Source organism: Pogoniulus pusillus, chromosome 3, assembly GCF_015220805.1.
Source record: "Pogoniulus pusillus isolate bPogPus1 chromosome 3, bPogPus1.pri, whole genome shotgun sequence".
In the NCBI taxonomy this organism is placed as follows: domain Eukaryota; kingdom Metazoa; phylum Chordata; class Aves; order Piciformes; family Lybiidae; genus Pogoniulus; species Pogoniulus pusillus.
The window spans coordinates 8,108,117-8,126,053 of record NC_087266.1 but is presented as its reverse complement, the minus strand read 5'-3'; the positions used below and the strand labels follow the sequence as shown (position 1 = coordinate 8,126,053).

At 41.1% G+C, this 17,937-nt stretch overlaps 1 protein-coding gene across 3 annotated transcripts in view; it reads left to right on the top strand.

Annotated features, from left to right (window-relative positions):
* GRM5 (glutamate metabotropic receptor 5) overlaps window positions 1-17,937 on the top strand; it is a 285,162-nt gene that overhangs the window by 209,134 nt on the left and 58,091 nt on the right. For all 3 annotated transcript variants that reach the window (XM_064169703.1, XM_064169723.1, XM_064169712.1), the window contains one exon: window positions 7,296-7,531. In XM_064169703.1, the coding sequence (XP_064025773.1) occupies window positions 7,296-7,531 (236 nt within the window). The remainder of the gene's footprint in view (window positions 1-7,295; window positions 7,532-17,937) is intronic.

Genomic DNA, 17,937 nt, shown 5'->3' with positions numbered 1-17,937 from the left:
TTCATGGTTGTTTACAGCCAGTTTGTCTTTTGTTTTAACCTTCTAGAACAACCCCCGTCTACTAATTAAACACCTACAGAAAGGTCTCATCTTTCTTGTCACTTGTTGCAGCCTATATCAAAGCAGTGTCACCTAGGCTTTCCAGTAACCTAGAACCAAACTCTTGCATTCTTCTTCTACCTCTCATTATCAATAAGTTTGGTGTTTTGGAGAATGCTCTGCTAACAGCTCACAAAAAGCTTTCTCTTCATGATCATCCAGATTTCATGACATTAATCAGACACTTAGCACAGGAGAGAGTATATACTTGTCACCTGTAAGCATGACCATCAATAGCCCTAATTCCTTCTGTGTTCTACATCTCTGAGCACATGGACAAAACCCTGATGCATGAGAGCCCTACTCCATTTGGTTGTTTTTCCTGCATGCATCAAATGTATTTCATGTTATCTATTTGTTTATGGGTCCCTAATATTCTTTTCTGACTAACTGCTGTCTCATATAAATTTTACCATGAAATTAGGTGTTCCAACATTCTCTTAGGTAGTTTAAGCTGGCAGAAGTTCTCTGTTGCACATCTCTTACAGTGATGTGCTACTTTCATCATGCAATAGCCCTGCAAAAGGTGTCAGTCAGCTCTTCAAATTCCTGTGGTCCCTGATAAGCAGATTGACATCAGTGGCATATTCTACACTGCTGATCATCATTCATCTTACCAAGCAGGTCTAGGACACTCTTGGAGTAATGTGTATCTTGTCTTTCTAAAGACCTTTTGTGGAATTAACTGTTTAGGTCACTGTTGACAGCGATTGACTAACTTCACTCTTTGGTAAATGTTTTTCAGGAGGGTTAGTAATTTCTTGACTGCACTGTACCAGCAAAAAGAGATTGGCCCCATCCACTTGATGCCCACTTCTCAGATATTTGTACACATTGATAAGATGTCCTCTCAGTTTTCTCTGCTCCAGACTAAACAGCCCCAGGTTTCTCAGTCTCTTTTCATAGGGGAAATGCTCAAGTCCCTGAAATGTTCAAGGATTATGATGTCTTCATAATACTTCAAGCATGAGCTTTCCTCTCTGCTCCTCTTCATCTAAAAGCTTTTGCTCCTCCATGGTGATTCTTTCCAGAAGTGTATAGGGTTAACACTCCAAGGGGAGTAACCTTGAATTTGACCTAGGTGATCTTGGCCCCTCCCCAGGGGTGGGTCTGAACACTACCAGGTGATGGTTAGTCCACTCCCCCTTCCTGCCTAAAGATCCATAAAAGCAGGAGGACTTTCTGTTTCACTTTACTCCCTGCTTACCTGGATCACCATCATGTTCCTGGTTCTCTTTGTTTTACCACGTGGCCATCACCCACGAGGCGGACAAAGCCATCACCATCAAAATCAGGTTGTATTTACACATCTTGTATTTGTTTTCCCTTCCCTATGCCTTTGTAACTTCCCTACCACAGATACTTTTTAAAATTATTGTTAAAATTTTCTTTTTTTAACTTCCAAATCGAGTGAGATTTATTTATTTGGGTGTGCTTACCTTTTCTTCTCTCTACATCTAATTCCTTTCTTTTGAGAAAGAAGGGGGAAGAGGGAAGTGCACTCTATAAAATTGTTATTGGTTCTATTTGAGTCTCTGGAAATTTAAATTAGAACCGAGACAAGAAGCAACAAAAAAGATTTCACTCAAACCTCTGAAGGTTTCTTTAGAACACCTGCATCTTTCTTGGGTGTCAGAATTTACCACCAAATATTGCTTTTCCTTCCTTCTAACATGTGATAGGCAAAGTGGACCAAATTGACAGAAGACTGAGACCCATCTGAAGAAGCTCATATTGGTGATAGCTATTTCACATTAAAGATGGGGAAAAGAGGTGGGAAGTCACAAAACACAGAAAATCCTGGAAGGAAGTTCCTTATATTTAGTTGCCCACATTTTACCATAGCAATCATACTAAAAGTGCACTTCTATCTCCTACATACAAACAGTAGAACAATACCTAGGGATTGAACAGTCCTACTTGTTTGAGTGTGCTCAGATAGAGGAGTTTGAAAACTTATTCATTACCATTAGCATATAGGGCTGAGGAGGAAGCAACTTTTGGGTTCTTATGCTTTGTGACTACAATAGGGCAGCCAAGTCATCTAAATAGGGTCTCTTTTGTCTCTCTACTTTTCTGTTCAAGTGTTTTAAATTAACTATATGTGAGGTAATGATCTAAAACACTGAATTATTGCATTGTGTTTATATTCATTAGCTTTTACATTTATTCACTACTATTTTTTTCAAACATGGGAGCTCTGTTTTGTCATTTATTGGAGCTTCTCTGTGATATAAGACTATGCTTGGTTTACTGTGAGTAAACAGATCTTTAACAAAGGAGCTGAACTCTTCCCTTCTGTCTGCTGAAGGATATTTTTTCATTAAAATTTCCATTACCCTGACATATCCTCCAGAAAGAAGGTAGCTGGGAAAACATGTGCACACAAATAAGATCTAATAGCAGATAAAGAACATAATGATAATGACCACCCCATTTGAAGTTCACCTCTTGCTAAGACTGCAGCTGTAAAAGCTTTCCCTTCTTCCTCCTTTCTGTTTTTCATGGTTTTCTTTGATGCAGAGGAATTTTCTTAAATGGTATTTTTGTTGATTTATTTTTTAGAAGCAATATGGCTATTACACTGTATCACACCAACAGCCTTTAAATGAAAATTCACCAGACATTAGTCTGACAGCCATGATTATAAATGCAAAAGAACTGGGTGAAGGGAAAACAAGTCATGATGCCAAAAGACAGTTCCCCACTGTGCTGAATGCAAGGATAATATTGAGGGCAGCCAAATATGCATGTCACAGTCCTCTTACCATGTTGACAGTTTTCTACCCTGGCAAACTGATGAGTGAATTACTGCATACATCTGGCAGATATCTCAACAAGGGGCTTTTAGTTTTGATGGTGTAGTTATGTATCTACTGCATTCTTTCACAGTAAGCTTTCTTCACATGCAACTCTATTTTTTAATCCTAGAATAATTAAGGTCAGAAAAGATCAAGTCAACCATAACCCAACTACCATGACCACTACATTGTATCCTGAAGTGCCACATCTTCATGCTCTTGAACGCATCCAGGGATAGCAGCTCCACATCTCCTTGGGCAGCCTGTTCCAATGCCTCACCACTTGGTGCAATTACTTTAAAGGCATTGGTCCATTTGCTCAAGAGCAACATCATCTATTTCTAATAACAGACTCACCTGCCACCTAGTCAAAATAAAATTGGAAAGCATAGTGTACATGCAAGGGAGAAAAAGCAAACTTTTGTAGTGGCCTTTTAACATTATCTGTGTTGCATTTAATCTGGTCTTACTCTTTCAAAATCCCTTCTAGAGTACTATTCATCTGGGCTTGTTTTACTACCTGTAAGAAACTGTTCTTAACCACTTGCTCACATAAATATTCTATACACTGCTAATATAAAGAAGCATTCCTCTAACCAGGTAGCAGTCCCACACTGCATAAGTGGTAACCTATGGACCTTGCCACTTGTATGGCTAAGACTGAAAATTAACCTGGACTTCATTTAGAGCTTTCTGTCACAGACAGTTTCTGATGCCATAGAACCTTTCTTCAGTTGAGCCAGTAGCCTTTAGAAATGAGTAATACCATTCCTAACTGCGCATAATGCATCCATTAGTGGAGCATAATCTCCAGCTACCACCATAAAATTAAGTGAAGAAAATTAAGCTTAAAATTAAGAGAAGAAAGAAGGAAGGTCTAAGTAGGGAATGATGTGCCTATGAAAGCTAGCAGCCATCTCTCTCTCTGTCCTTTTATCCCTGGCCTGCATCAGTAACAGTGTGGCCAGTAGGACAAGGGAGGTTATTCTTCCCCTGTACTCAGCACTGGTCAGGCCACACCTTGAGTACTGTGTCCAGTTCTGGGCCCCTCAATTCAAGAGAGATGTTGAGGTGCTGGAATGTGTCCAGAGAAGGGCAACAAAGCTGGTGAGGGGCCTGGAACACAAACCCTATGAGGAGAGGCTGAGGGAGCTTGGGTTGTTTAGTCCAGAGAAGAGGAGGCTCAGGGGTGACCTCATTGCTGTCTACAACTACCTGAAGGGACATTGTAGCCAGGTGGGGGTTGGTCTCTTCTGCCAGGCAACCAGCAACAGAACAAGGGGACACAATCTCAAGTTGTGCTGGGGTAGGTCTAGGCTGGATGTTGGGAGGAAGTTCTCCACATAGAGAGTGATTGGCATTGGAATGGGCTGCCCAGGGAGGTGGTGGAGGCACCGTCCCTGGAGGTGTTCAAGAAAAGACTGGATGAGGCACTTGGTGCCATGGTCTAGTTGACTGGCTAGGGCTGGGTGCTAGGTTGGACTGGATGATCTTGGAGATGTCTTCCAACCTGGTTGATTCTATGATTCTTCCCACCCCTTACTGAGTTCAAGGAAGGTCTAATATCTCAAATGCATCTATATAATCCTGTCGCAACATTCCATAAGTGTCGTTACTCTACTGTGGGTGCAGAATTTGACTATCACACACTACTGAAGCTTATTTGTATTTATGTAAGCCTGTTTTCCTACTCTGTTTTCACTGTCTTTTAGGTATTAGTTTAGCATTTGCTTTTGCCACCTTGTCCATTTGAAGCTTTGTTATCTCTGCTTTGTTCTTTATGATACGTGCTTTCTTTTATGTAATGCTCTTAAAAGCCTTTTACTCAAGAAACTGAGCTGAAATAGTTACTGGAATGAAAAATAGCTCTGTTGAATTAAGAAGTCTTTCTGTAGAAAAGTTGAGAAGGGTGATGGAATAAAGTTATAAAATGTTATCTCTGTTACAGATGTAGAGGCAATAGCTGTCCCTAAAGTAATATTACAAACTGTATAGCATCTCTGCTGGATTAGCTCTAAGTTCTGACAAATTGTAGAGAGATTAATTACAAAAATCAGTTTTTCTCTATATTGTTTAAGGCAGCTGATAAAGCCAGGATACTGACAGCAGAGCTCCAGTTCTCTTGGATTCTATTCAGTTCTAAACAACAAAAAAAGGCACTACAGAAAATACATCTCTTCCTGCATTCATAAAGCCCATCAGATTTTATGGCGATGGGTAAAACTGCTTAAAATCTTGCCAAAGGTTAAGATAAATGTTTCAGAGTAAAGGTTAAGTTGCTCATAAATTTAACAATATCTTCTGCAATGTTTATCCCAAAACAACTCATAAATGGTTTGAAATTTTTGTCCAGTGTTTGCCTGCACTGAGCCACCTGAGTGTGACTGGGAGTGCCAACACCGGTGTTTACTGCTGATTAGATCTAAGCTTGAAGGTAAATTCAAGGGGGACAGAGTGGCTGGAGAGCAGCCAGGAAGAAAGTGACCTGGAGGTAGTGGTAGATAGTAGGCTGAAGATGAGCCAACTGTGCACCCAGGGGGCCAAGAGAGCCAATGGCATACTGGTCTGTATCAGGAACAGTGTGGCCAGTAGGCAAAAGGAGGTTATTCTTCCCCTGTACTCAACACTGGTCAGGCCACACCTTGAGTACTGTGTCCAGTTCTGGGATCCTCAATTCAAGAGAGGTGGTGGAGTCACTGTCTCTGGAGGTGTTGAAGAAAAGCCTGGATGGGGCAATTAGTGCCATGGTCTAGTTGATTGGATAGGGCTGGGTGCTGGGTTGGCCTGGATGATCTTGGAGGTCTCTTCCACCCTGGTTGATTCTATGTTTCTACATTTTCCAAGTTCTGGATTTGAGCTGAGCACCAGTGCTCATCTTATTCCTTTCATGAAGGTATATTTTACTGTTTTTTTTTTGTTTGTTTGGGTTTTTTTTTCTGTATAAATTAGTGCATTTGAAATCTGAGGCATGTTTAGCAGTCTCTTTGCTTTCATTTTAGACATTGGATATTACTTTTTGTCCTGGTGAAGCTGCTATTTACTGACATTGTAATTTTGCTAATAAGATGTAGTAAAGAATCCAACCTTTAGAGGAAACAGTGCCTGGTGCAGAAGGAGTCACTGCCGAAGGTTTTGACTCCTGCACTGTGAGAGGACAACTAAGTCCCTGTCCAGAGAATAGGGAATGTGCTGGGGATCAGGTGACTGCATTGGGCTTCCTGCAGTCTGCAAAACATGACCAAAGCTTAAGCCAGGCAGCAAATGATCAAAACAAAACAACAGAGCCATACAGATAAAGGTCAACTACATCAGTCATGCTATGAATAACTTAAACTAGTTAGGTCTGGCTTTAAACAACTCGGGAAGTTTTAAAATAAGGCGAATTAAGGTTATTTTTTTATCCTTCAGTTATTTGATTTTAAGATCTAAAGCTACATCCTTTTAAGAGAAAAAAAAAAAGGCAATCAGAGATTCTTCAACAATCCTCTAAGACCTAGGGCTTTTGAAAAATTGAAATATCATGCTCATGATAAAACAGCAGAAATCTGCAATGCTTAAAAGATTCATGTATGTATTTAGTGGAGTTAAGTGAAACTTATAAATGTCAGGACTTCCAAGAAAATTCACTGTGAAACTGATGAGATGGAAATGACCCTGAGAAAGTTATCACATTTTATTTGGTTTGTGTTTTCAGTCACTTCTGGCTACTTGTGCTCAGAGTTTAAAAGAAGAGTATTAATATTCTGCATGTGTCACACAACTCCATAATGCTCCAGCCATGAGAAACCAAGAAACAGGATGTTCTGCCCAGCTCCATTAGTCACGTCTGCAGAGAGGATTTATTGCTTCAGATACAATGCCATACTGTCTCAGCATTTGAGCTCTGAGCTGGTATTTCTGCTTGAGCAGTGCCAGTCCATTCAAAATTTGTTTCTGGCTCTTTGTGCCATGATCTGTTGTGCAGTATGGGCATGGTCTGCAACACAGGCCTGTCCTTTGCACTGTAAGAGGTGATGCCTGCAAGGTCACCTCCTTTCAGGTAAGAGTAGTGACATTCCAGCATCAATAAAACACTTGAACCCAAGATTTTCACCCCAAAGCTCATTGAGGCTTAATATGATGCAGAGATGTGTTTGCACATGGCAGGTTTCAGGATCTGTGACTTTTAATATCACTTCAATGACCTGAAGTAGAGGATGAAACAGAAGGTGCCAATGATGGACGAGCTCAAGGAAAAGGCTGAATTCTTCTAGCAGAAGCATTACAGGTGCTTTACTAAACTCCACTTAGAATACAAGGTGTGAGTGTGTGTTCTTAAGCACCAAATTTGAAGGCAAGTTATTTTCTCATTGCTCAGAATGGTTCATGTTGTCTCTCTCTCATTTATCCCTGCAGCGATGGCTGGGCAGACAGGTACGATGTGACAGACGGCTATCAGCATGAGGCTGTTGGTGGAATAACGATCAAGCTCCAGTCTCCTGATGTGAAATGGTTTGATGATTACTACTTGGAGCTTCGGCCAGAAACCAATCACCGAAATCCATGGTTTCAGGAATTTTGGCAGCACAGGTTCCAGTGCCGGTTGGAAGGGTTTCCTCAAGAGAACCCTAAATACAACAAGACTTGCACAAGTAAGTGAATTTAGTATTTCTGTACAATACTGCTGTATAAACCAGTCTGATTGAAGGTCTGGTGTAAACAGCTGGCATTGGACAAATGCTGCCTGATGTGGTGGACTAGTGAGTGGTGCTGGAAGGAAAGAGGCAGGCATTGTAATTCTTACTTTTTCCATAAGGATGGCAACGGGATTATAAAAAGTATTCAGCTCTCTAAAGAAACCTGAGCAAGACCTTTGACACTGTCCCACACCACATCCTGGTCTCCAAGCTGGTGACACATGGGTTTGATGGGTGGACCACTGGATTGATGGTTACACTCAAAGAGTGGCTGTCAATGTCTCCATGTCCCAGTGGGGGCCAGTGACAAGCAGAGTCCCTTAGGGATCAGTCCTGGGACCAGTCTTTGCCAGTGACATGGACAGAGGCACTGAGTGCACCCTCAGCAAGTTTTCTGACAACACCAAGCTGTGTGGTGCAGCAGACATGCTGGAGGGCAGGGATGGCATCCAGAGGGACCTGGACAGGCTGGAGAGGTGGACACAAGCTGACCTCATGAAGTTCAACAAGACCAGGTGCAAGGTCCTACATTTGGATCAAGGCAATCCCAAGCACAAATGCAGGCTGGGCAGTGAGTGGTTGGAGAGCAGCCCCAAGGAGAGGGGCTTGGGGGTTCTGGTGGACAAGAACCTCAATATGAGCCAGCAGTGTGCACTTGCAGACCAGAAAGCCAACCAGATCCTGGGCTGCATCAGGAGAAGTGTGGCCAGCAGGTCGAGGGAGGTGATTCTCCCACTCTACTCTGCTCGGGTGAGTGTACTCCAGAGCACCTGGAGTACTGCATTCAGTTCTGGAGCCCCTATTATCACAAGCACCTCTCCTACAAGGACAGACTGAAAGAGTTGGGGCTGTTGAGTCTGGAGAAGAGATGGCTCTGAGGTGACCTTACTGTGGCCTATCAGTATCTGAAGGGGGCTTACAAAAAGGCTGAGGAGAGACTTTTTAGGCTATCAGGGACTGACAGGACTAGGGGGAATGGAGCAAAGCTGGAGGTGGGCAGATTCAGACTGGATGTGAGGAGAAAGTTGAGCATGAGAGTGGTGAGAGCCTGGAATGGGTTGCTCAGGGAGGTGGTTGAGGCTCCATCCCTGGAGGTGTTTAAGGCCAGGCTGGATGAGGCTGTGGCCAGCCTGATCTAAGGTAGGGTGTCCCTGGGCATGTCAGGGGGAGTTGGAACTAGATGATCCTTGTGGTCCCTTTCAACCTGATTCTATGAAAAGCATAGTGCCTCAGAATCTAACTTCTCTCTATATACGTGAAAAAACCTTGATTCTACTCCACCTTTATAAACATTTTCCAGAATATTGTAATGCAAAATTCAGTGCTTCTTTTCTGACACAGGCTTAATTATATTGCTTAAGCTGATTGGAACAGCAAGAGAGCTAATATACTAAAAATTATCCCTAAAGTCCATATGGTAATGATCATTATTTGTGTAGTGCAGATAGAAGACTAGCAGATTTGAAAGATTTCATTAGGGTTTGTTTCAGCCATGAGTCATTTCAAGAAATGCCATTATGAGATGATCTTTTTCATGAAATTGTATCAATTATTACAAAAACTGCCACAACATTTTGTCATTTTTACAAAACTGCAGCAATAGCTTTCTTTTTTTCCCCCAGAAAGATGTGATTTATTTTTGTTTATTTATTTTTGTTACTTGTGTTAATCACTTTTTGTTTCATGAGATGCCAAGCAATACCAAGACAATGGGCATCTTGCTGGTGCTGAGTCATAAGGTATTGCTGTGCTGCCCAAATCATAGTTCTAGCCCAAACCCAAATCTTCAGATCTTCTCTCCTAAAAACATCAATGTTTTCTATACACCTGTGAGACTGACAGTAGGCTCTAAGGATCAAAGTCTTGGCTTTACACGACACAAAACTTGAAGTCACACTTAACATTCATAAGTCTTTTTTTTGATCTAGAAAGGCTGTCAGAAGCTTCTGGCTAACAGCAATTCAGTCTAGTGAATCTCAGTGTACACCTTCAACATTCAACAGATTTTTCTCCATTGTTTTTCTTCTTCTACCCTTCCAACACAACTTGACATGTTCTTTGCACTATTGACAGTTACGGTGGCCAAAGTGTAGAACCCTGCACTTAGTCTTGTTAAATCTCATCCCATTGGCTTCTGCCCACGCATCCAGCCTGGAAAGGTCCCTCTGCAGGGATCTCCTATATGAGAGGTCAGGAACTGTGAAATGTAGATTTCTGCATTCTTTTGTAGTGCCTAAAATACAATTAATTGCCACCTATAAAAAATCTCCAGGATGCAAAGGAGATGTTTCTTTAGACATGAAGTCACCCAGTCATAGATATAAGACGACTTAATCATAAAGCTTGAACAGCGAGGTTTGAACAGCATTCACCACTGGAAGGTTTCCCACAAAGACATCCCAAATAAACCACACTTCAAAGAGGTTCCTAAAAGCTAAAAATGCCAAAGACACAAAGAAATGTGCAAGAATCATAATCTGCTGATTTGTGAACCACAAATGGAGAAAAGGATTAATTTCCCAAATAGATTGTTCTAATACCTTTTCAGCTTTATTGTTGTATTCAGTGTTAAGCTATGATGGCTATAGTAAAAGAACAAACATTGCACTATAGCATCTTAATTCTTTTTTTTGTTGCTGTAAGGCAGAAAATTCAGTTCTGGGCTCCCACAAATCAACACTGATACACAGAGCAATCAATGAAACCTGCCCATTTAATCAGGATTTTCACACAGGAAGTTGTTAGTCATCACATTACTCAGGTTTGTAGTTTTGGTTTTGATCCAGACCATCTGTAAAAACTGATATAAAGAGAATTCAAAGGTTGGCCAGGCAGATGACATGTAGATTTACTTAATGACAGCTTTTGTGTCAAGACACCTATGCTGTATTTCTTGCAGTGGCCCTAAAACTAGGCAAAGGTATATAATAAAGTGAAGAATCACAGAGTCACAGAATTAACCAGGTTGGAAAAGACCTCTGAGATGATCGAGTCCAACCTATCACCTAACCCTTCTAATTAACTAAACCATGGCACTAAGTGCCTCTTCCAGCCTCTTTTTAAACATCTCCAGGGATGGTGACTCCACCACCTCCCTGGGCAGCCCATTCCAATGGCAAATCACTCTCCCTGGGAAGAACTTCCTCCTAACATCCAGCCTATACCTCCCCCAGCACAACTTGAGACTGTGCCCCCTTGTTCTGTTGCTGGTTGCCTGGGAGAAGACACTGACCCCCACCTGGCTACAGCCTCCCCTTCAGGTAGTTGTAGACAGCAATGGGGTCACCTCTGAGCCTCCTCTTCTCCGGGCTAAACAACCCCAGCTCCCTCAACCTCATTTCCTATCTCCTATATGACTCTGAAAATCATGTTTCTCTGTAAATTCCTATGTTTATAGTTTGTTTTGTAACTTCAAGTTTTGCCTTTAAAATTCCCTCAGTTTAGGCTCCACAGTTGTAAAGATAAAACTTGCCCTCAATAGTCAAAAACATTTCATAGACTGTCCTGACAGTTTCTGCATGATGATGAGTATACCAGTGCTGCTTCAGATTTGCCCAGATAAGAAAACAGGACTTTGCCCTTTAGTTTATCTACCTGAACACTCTCTTCTCCAGCAACTACACAAAATAAAAAAGACAAGCAAACAAAACAAACCAAAAGGAAATTAAATTAAACAATATGGAAAAAAAAAGAAAGAAAGGGAGGTTCTCAGGATTCCAATTAAAGAGGAGTTTACTGAGAAATACTGGAGAAAACCAAGAATTTTGGTTTTGCACTACAAGACAACACATTCTTTACTGCTTGGGATATTGATAAAAAAAAAAAGCAATCATAGAAACAACCAGGTTGGAAGAGACCTCCAACATCATCCACTCCAACCTATACTCAGCCCTGTCCAATCAACCAGACCATGGCAATAAGTGCCTCATCCAGGCTTTTCTTGAGCACCTCCAGGGATGGTGACTCCACCACCTCCCTGGGCAGCCCATTCCAATGCCAATCACTCTCTCCAGACAAGAACTTCCTCCTAACATACAGCATAGGCCTCCCCTGGCACAACTTGAGACTCTCTCCCCTTGTTCTATTGCTGGTTGCCTGGCAGAAGAGACCAACCCTCACCTGGCTACAACCTCCCTTCAGGTAGTTGTAGACAGCAACGAGGTCATCCCTGCACAATTTAGTAAGGTGTGCATAATGAAACTGTGTAATTAGCCAAATAAAGAGAATCTAAAAAAAAAAAAAAAAAACCAAAACCAGAACAAAACATCAAAACAAAGAATCAAAATGTATTCTCCATTCATATCTATCAAGCAGTGAGAAGTCTCCAGCCCTTCACATACACTTAGTTCACACTGAGATGAAAATTTTAACATCAAGCCCACACTTCATTTGCAGATTTGAACCTTCTTAATCCAAATGGGTCTCACTGCTGTTGCTAAGTACATTGATTTTCCACCCAGCTTGAGCACTACAGAAAGTGAGAAGTCTGCAGACTTGATTTTCAGTGTAATCAGTTCCATGCCACAGGAGAGCTGCTACAAACCACCTTTGAACACCATGTCAGAGCAAAGAATTTAAAATGCATCTGTAAAAGGAGATGCGTAGTGGCCTCTGACCACCAGGGCTTTTACAGGAATTGGATTTGGCTTCCCCTCTGGCACCACTGAGGGGTTTTTTTATTACCTAAGGCCAATATTCAGTAAATTTTCTAAATAGGTGTGCAAGTTGACCCAGGTGAGTAAATCCACTCAGTGACCATCTTCTGGTCATAAAAGGCTAACCCAATCTTTTGGTTTTGATTGCTTTTTGAACTTCTGAAGACAAGGTGTGCATGTGCTTGCTTTCATATAGACAAGTGTCCTTACCACAACTCAAATTCCTAGCAGTTTTTCCCCTTAGTAAGTGTGCTTTTCATCAGAAATGAAGCCAAACATGAGTAGAGTATGTTATGAAACTCTTAAATCAGCTGACATTACTGGAAAAAGTCAAGTTTTCAAAGTCATCAGGAACAAAAGCATATTTATTACATTTACCAGTTTCTTAAATGAATCCTTTTGCCCCTGCTACTAAGTGATCTCATTTTTCCCATGCTGTACCAAAGCTAGAGACACAGATGTAATAGTTTTTTAAAGTGTTACTTAAACACAGAGTAAAGTCAGGATACATATCCCAACTATCTGTCACCTCGGTGTAAGAGGAGCAAATAAACAGAGGCTGATGCTGATGAAGCAGCACAGCATTTTAGTTTGACAGGGAAAGGTTACAGAGAATAAAAAAAAGAGGTAGTTTCATATAAAGGGACAATAGAAACAAGAATATGATGGAAGGTGAGAGGACACTTCTGCAGGTATTTATATCAGGGTCCTGACCTAAAATACTGTGGTTCAGAGAAGTAGAAATCACTAGAAATCACAAAGGGGAATGATAGATACTGGATAACCACAAAGATCAATCACAGATAGAACAAAGAGGGTCCTGAAAGTGAGGAAAGTAACTTACATCTGATATTCTTGGGTATAAGGAGTGGCAGGGCAGAAGAACATGATCTAAATGATTGAACAAAGGAAAATGAGATTTGCAGCTGCATTTTGAATATGTCTCAGGAGGATAGAGAAGTCCAAAGTTCTATTCATGACTTTAAATTTTTTTCCAAGGATGCAAAAATTGACACAGAAGGAGGATGGCCAATATGTCTCCAAGCCATAAAAACAGGATCAGAAAGGGAGATCAGGGAGGTTTGGGATACAGATTAGGGAGGTTTGGGATACAGGAGAAGTTTTGCAGCTCGAGGTAGAGAACAGCGCATGAAATGCAAATGCAGAAAGTATCTGCCTGCTTCCTGAATCTCATCCAGCTTCAGATACTTTTAATGAGGTCAAAAGGATACACAGAAATTCCCATAGTTTCAGAAGAACAGAAATTTGGGTTAATAAATGGCCCTACTGGGTTTCCAGGTAGCACTAAGGAATAAAACGTGACTGTCTAGTCATTGTGCTACAACATGGCAATAAACTGTTCATTAAATGCAAGCCAAAATGCCAAGGTTAATTTCACCAGAACTCAGCCAATAAAAAGTAAGTCTTGTCACAATGGAAGGAGGTATTTCAAAGGATGTGTCATTTCTAAACCTCATATTCACAAAACTTAGCTTTTAGTTTTTGATTGCAAGTGAAAACAAATTGAGAAATAATGAATTTCTATTTTTTTAACTGTGAATTAATTCTCTTGAATGTATCCTTCTTGTCATCCAGTTTCATAGAATCATAGAATCAACCAGGTTGGAAGAGACCTCCAAGACCATCCAGTCCAACCTAGCACCCAGCCCTATCCAATCAACTCGACCATAGAGCTGGGGTTGTTCAGTGTGGAGAAGAGGAGGCTCAGGGGTGGCCTCATTGCTTCCTACAACTACCTGAAAGGAGATTGTAGTCAGGTGGGGGTTTGCCTCCTCTCCCAGGCAACCAGAAACAGAACAAGAGGACACAGCCTCAAACTGCATCAGGACAACTTTAGGCTGGATGTTAGAAAGAGCTTCACTGAAAGAGTGATTGGCATTGGAATGGGCTGCCCAGGGAGGTGGTGGAGTCACCATTTCTGGAAGTGTTTAAAAGGAGGCTGGACGAGGCACTTAGTGCCATGGTCTAGCTGATTGGATAAGGCTGGGAGATAGGTTGGACTCAATGATCTCAAAGGTTTTTTCCAGCATAGTTGATTCTGCAATTCTGTAAAATGTAGTCAAATCTATTGATATTAAACAGATTTCTTACTAGAAGGGTGAGTTGGAGTATCTCCTATCACTCTTTATTGAGCCATTTAACTTCCTGTAGAGATGCAAGTACTCCATATAAACACGTTTACAGGTACAGAAAAATGTCTATCACCATTTAATGTGTTTTTGCATCCATAGTGGTTGTGTTTCTTTGTAATTTATGACAAAAAAAAAAAAGGATCCTATAAAAACACAATGTTAATAATGTTCAGAAAATGGTGCAAACATATACCTACTTACTTGCCTTCTTCTAAGATTTACTGTCACTGTTATTCTTTTTGATGATTTTACTGAACTTGACAATAGACTTTCACCAGTTTGTAGGCATCTACAGATGAATAGGCAACCAGCAATAGAACAAGAGGGCATAGTCTCAAGTTGTGCTGGGGAAGATATAGGCTTGATATTAGGAGGAAGTTCTTGACTAAGAGAGTGATTTGCCATTGGAAAGGGCTGTCCAGGAAAGTGGTGGAGTTGCCATCCCTGAAGGTGTTCAAGAAAAGCCTGGCTGAGGCACTTATTGCCATGGACTATTTGACTGGACAGGGCTGGGTGATAGATCAGACTGGATGATTTTGGAGGTCTCTTCCAACCTTGATGATTCTGTGATAACTTCTGGTGAGATTTGTTAAAGCTCTAATCATGCCTTATCCATGTAGGCTTAAATAGATGTAAACCAATAAAGCCTAATAAATACTTGGAAAAGTATCTTCTGAAAGTCCTCTCTACGTTTTAGGACCCTGAACTTGATCCCTCAGTCATTCTCAGATCCAACATTTCAGTGATAATAATCACATAAAGTGTAACAGTCTAGTACTGGGTTTTGGGTCCAAAGAGTGAAAGTTAAAATTGATCAAAACATTTGATGAGTGGATTGCACTGGAAAATACTTGTTTATTGAATGTGCAAAATGTTCCACAGCAGCATGTGCATACAGTGACACACACTTTGAAAGAAAATCATTGAAATGAGTCACTTTTTGTTTTCTCATTTCAATAACATTGAAGTGTTTTGTTTCAAGCCTATAATTTCCTTTTCCATTGTTTCAGTGCTCTGTTATAGTTGGTTTTTTTTCCCTCAGCATCAAAATGACATTTTTCAGTGCTCCCAAATCTCTTCCTCCCCCCCCCCGGCCCTGCCTCAGATTTTCCTTTTCAGAAGATAAAAATCTTTTGAATGGAAAAGGGCATTTGAACTACATGAAATTTCCCAAAGAACAGAAATTATCTCTTTTCTTCAGTCAAAGACCCTGTAAGAAATTAAATTAGGAAAATAAATAAATTGACAAATGATTACATTTTATTTTTACCTATAAAATATGCCTGGAAACTTGCAAACAGCAGTGAACTGGAAGTTACAGTTTACTTGCTTTGGCAGAAAGCTCTGATCAAACATTTTGGAAAAGGCTCTTTTTCTGTATCTTTAAGGTAGTGATAACTGAAGTAGGTATGAACACTATGCTTTACTCTGGTGCATATGCACAACCTGTCCTTGATTTTATGAGCCTCTACTCAATTTTTCACTGAAGAGACATGCATGTTACTGAGGTGACAGAATTGGTGGCACACCATCCAGAACACACAGATCACAACAGGTTTACTGATTTTTCCCAAGGAGCGTCGATGATGACAGGATGGACCATGCCAGACCTGAAAGTCATGCACCATGTTCTGCAGCACACAGGCGCTATCATTTCTTTGTGGCAGAGATTAGCCTGATTTCCTGAAGTGTGTTTGTTTGGTTTTGAGATATTAACTAAGGCAATGGGGAAAAAAACAAATGGGGAACATGAACTTCAAGTACTGCTAGCAGAAAGTGAATGTGGGATATAGAATCAACCAGGTTGGAAGAGACCTCCAAGATCATCCAGTCCAACCTATCACACAGCCCTAGCCAGTCAACTAGACCATGGCACTAAGTGCCTCAGCCAGGCTTTGCTTGAACACCTCCAGGGATGGTGACTCCACCACCTCCCTGGGCAGCCCATTCCAATGCCAATCACTCTCTCCAGACAAGAACTTCCTCCTAACATCCAGCCTATACTTTCCCTGGCACAGCTTGAAACTGTGTCCCCTTGTTCTGTTGCTGGTTGCCTGGGAGAAGAGGCCAACCCCCACCTGGCTACAATGTCCCTTCAGGTAGTTGTAGACAGCAATGAGGTCACCCCTGAGCCTCCTCTTCTCCAGACTAAGCAAAACCAGAACTAATTTCTGGCAGCCTCTTGTCTCTCAAGACAAAAAATGCCACAAAGAATCAATGAAGTATTTAATGACTTATCTATGGACACAATATAGAAACTAATTGGTGAATTAGGCATGGGGAAACATTATGATACAGTTGAAAAGTTAAAATTAATACTTCTGGTCTCCTCTGTGATGCTCTCCAGGATTTTGTCATAGACAACCAGTTGATCACTCAGATATTTTGAAGTTAATAAATGTAAACAATTTACCAATTGTGCATTAGTTCAATATTAAACTCATTGCACAGCAAACAAACTGCTCTGCACTTTGAAAAAAAAAAAATCTGTCTCATATTTTGTTCTCTTGTTTCTCTTCAGAAGATGAAATAAGAGGGCAGTTGCCTAGTGTGGCCATTTGAGCTGATCCTCTAGCTCAGACATAGGGGAGAGATGAACATTCCAGGGATAGGCCACATAAATGGCAACAATAGATAAATTAATATAATTTCATTGGAGCATCAAGAACTTAATGTCTAGAAGCACAGTTTGTTCTCCCCCTTCTCCCGCTGGCTTCGGCTGCTGCAGCTTCGCCTATCTTCCCCGGCTGCTGTTTTGGCTACTGCTGCTTCTGCTGCTTCGCCGCCGCTTGACCCCTCCCCCATCTCCCTTAAGGCTATTGTATTGGGTTTTTCCTTCCTTCCTTCCTTCCTTCCTTCCTTCCTTCCTTCCTTCCTTCCTTCCTTCCTTCCTTCCTTCCTTCCTTCCTTCCTTCCTTCCTTCCTTCCTTCCTTCCTTCCTTCCTTCCTTCCTTCCTTCCTTCTCGAGTTATTATCTCTCTTTACAATTGTTATACTTATACTATAAGAAAATACAATTTCATCTTTCCCTGACTTTCAAAAAGAAGGGGGGTTTGTGTTGTGAATTTTCTTTCTGGGGGAGGGATCAGCCCAAACCCGGGACACCTAGAATGTAAAGTGTTTTCACTCTTCCTTTTACCTTTAATCTTGGTAATGCAAAACATTCTCAGCTTTGGAAGAGTTAGCAAGCAGAAAAAGCATATGGAAACATGGCAGTTTTGCACTTTGCAACTTCCCTGCTTGATGAGGCTCTGTAATGTCACCAGCTGTCAAACAGGGGAAAAAAAATAGTAGCAAAGGAAAATTCTATTTCATTTACCTTGAGGGTAAAAACTGTGGACAGTAAGAGGAAAGACAACTTTTACATCAAAAATCCAGAATGGTAAATATTGAAGAATGGTTTCTCTTTATTTCCAGCCTAAATACTGGAAATACTAGTGAAATATCAGGTCTGCCTGCGAAACTGTTCGCGGTATTTAGAGAACGGTGCGATCTTGTGAAAGTTACTTACCAACTGTTCCCACCCGCCCCGCTCCTGGCCACAGCCGGCGGC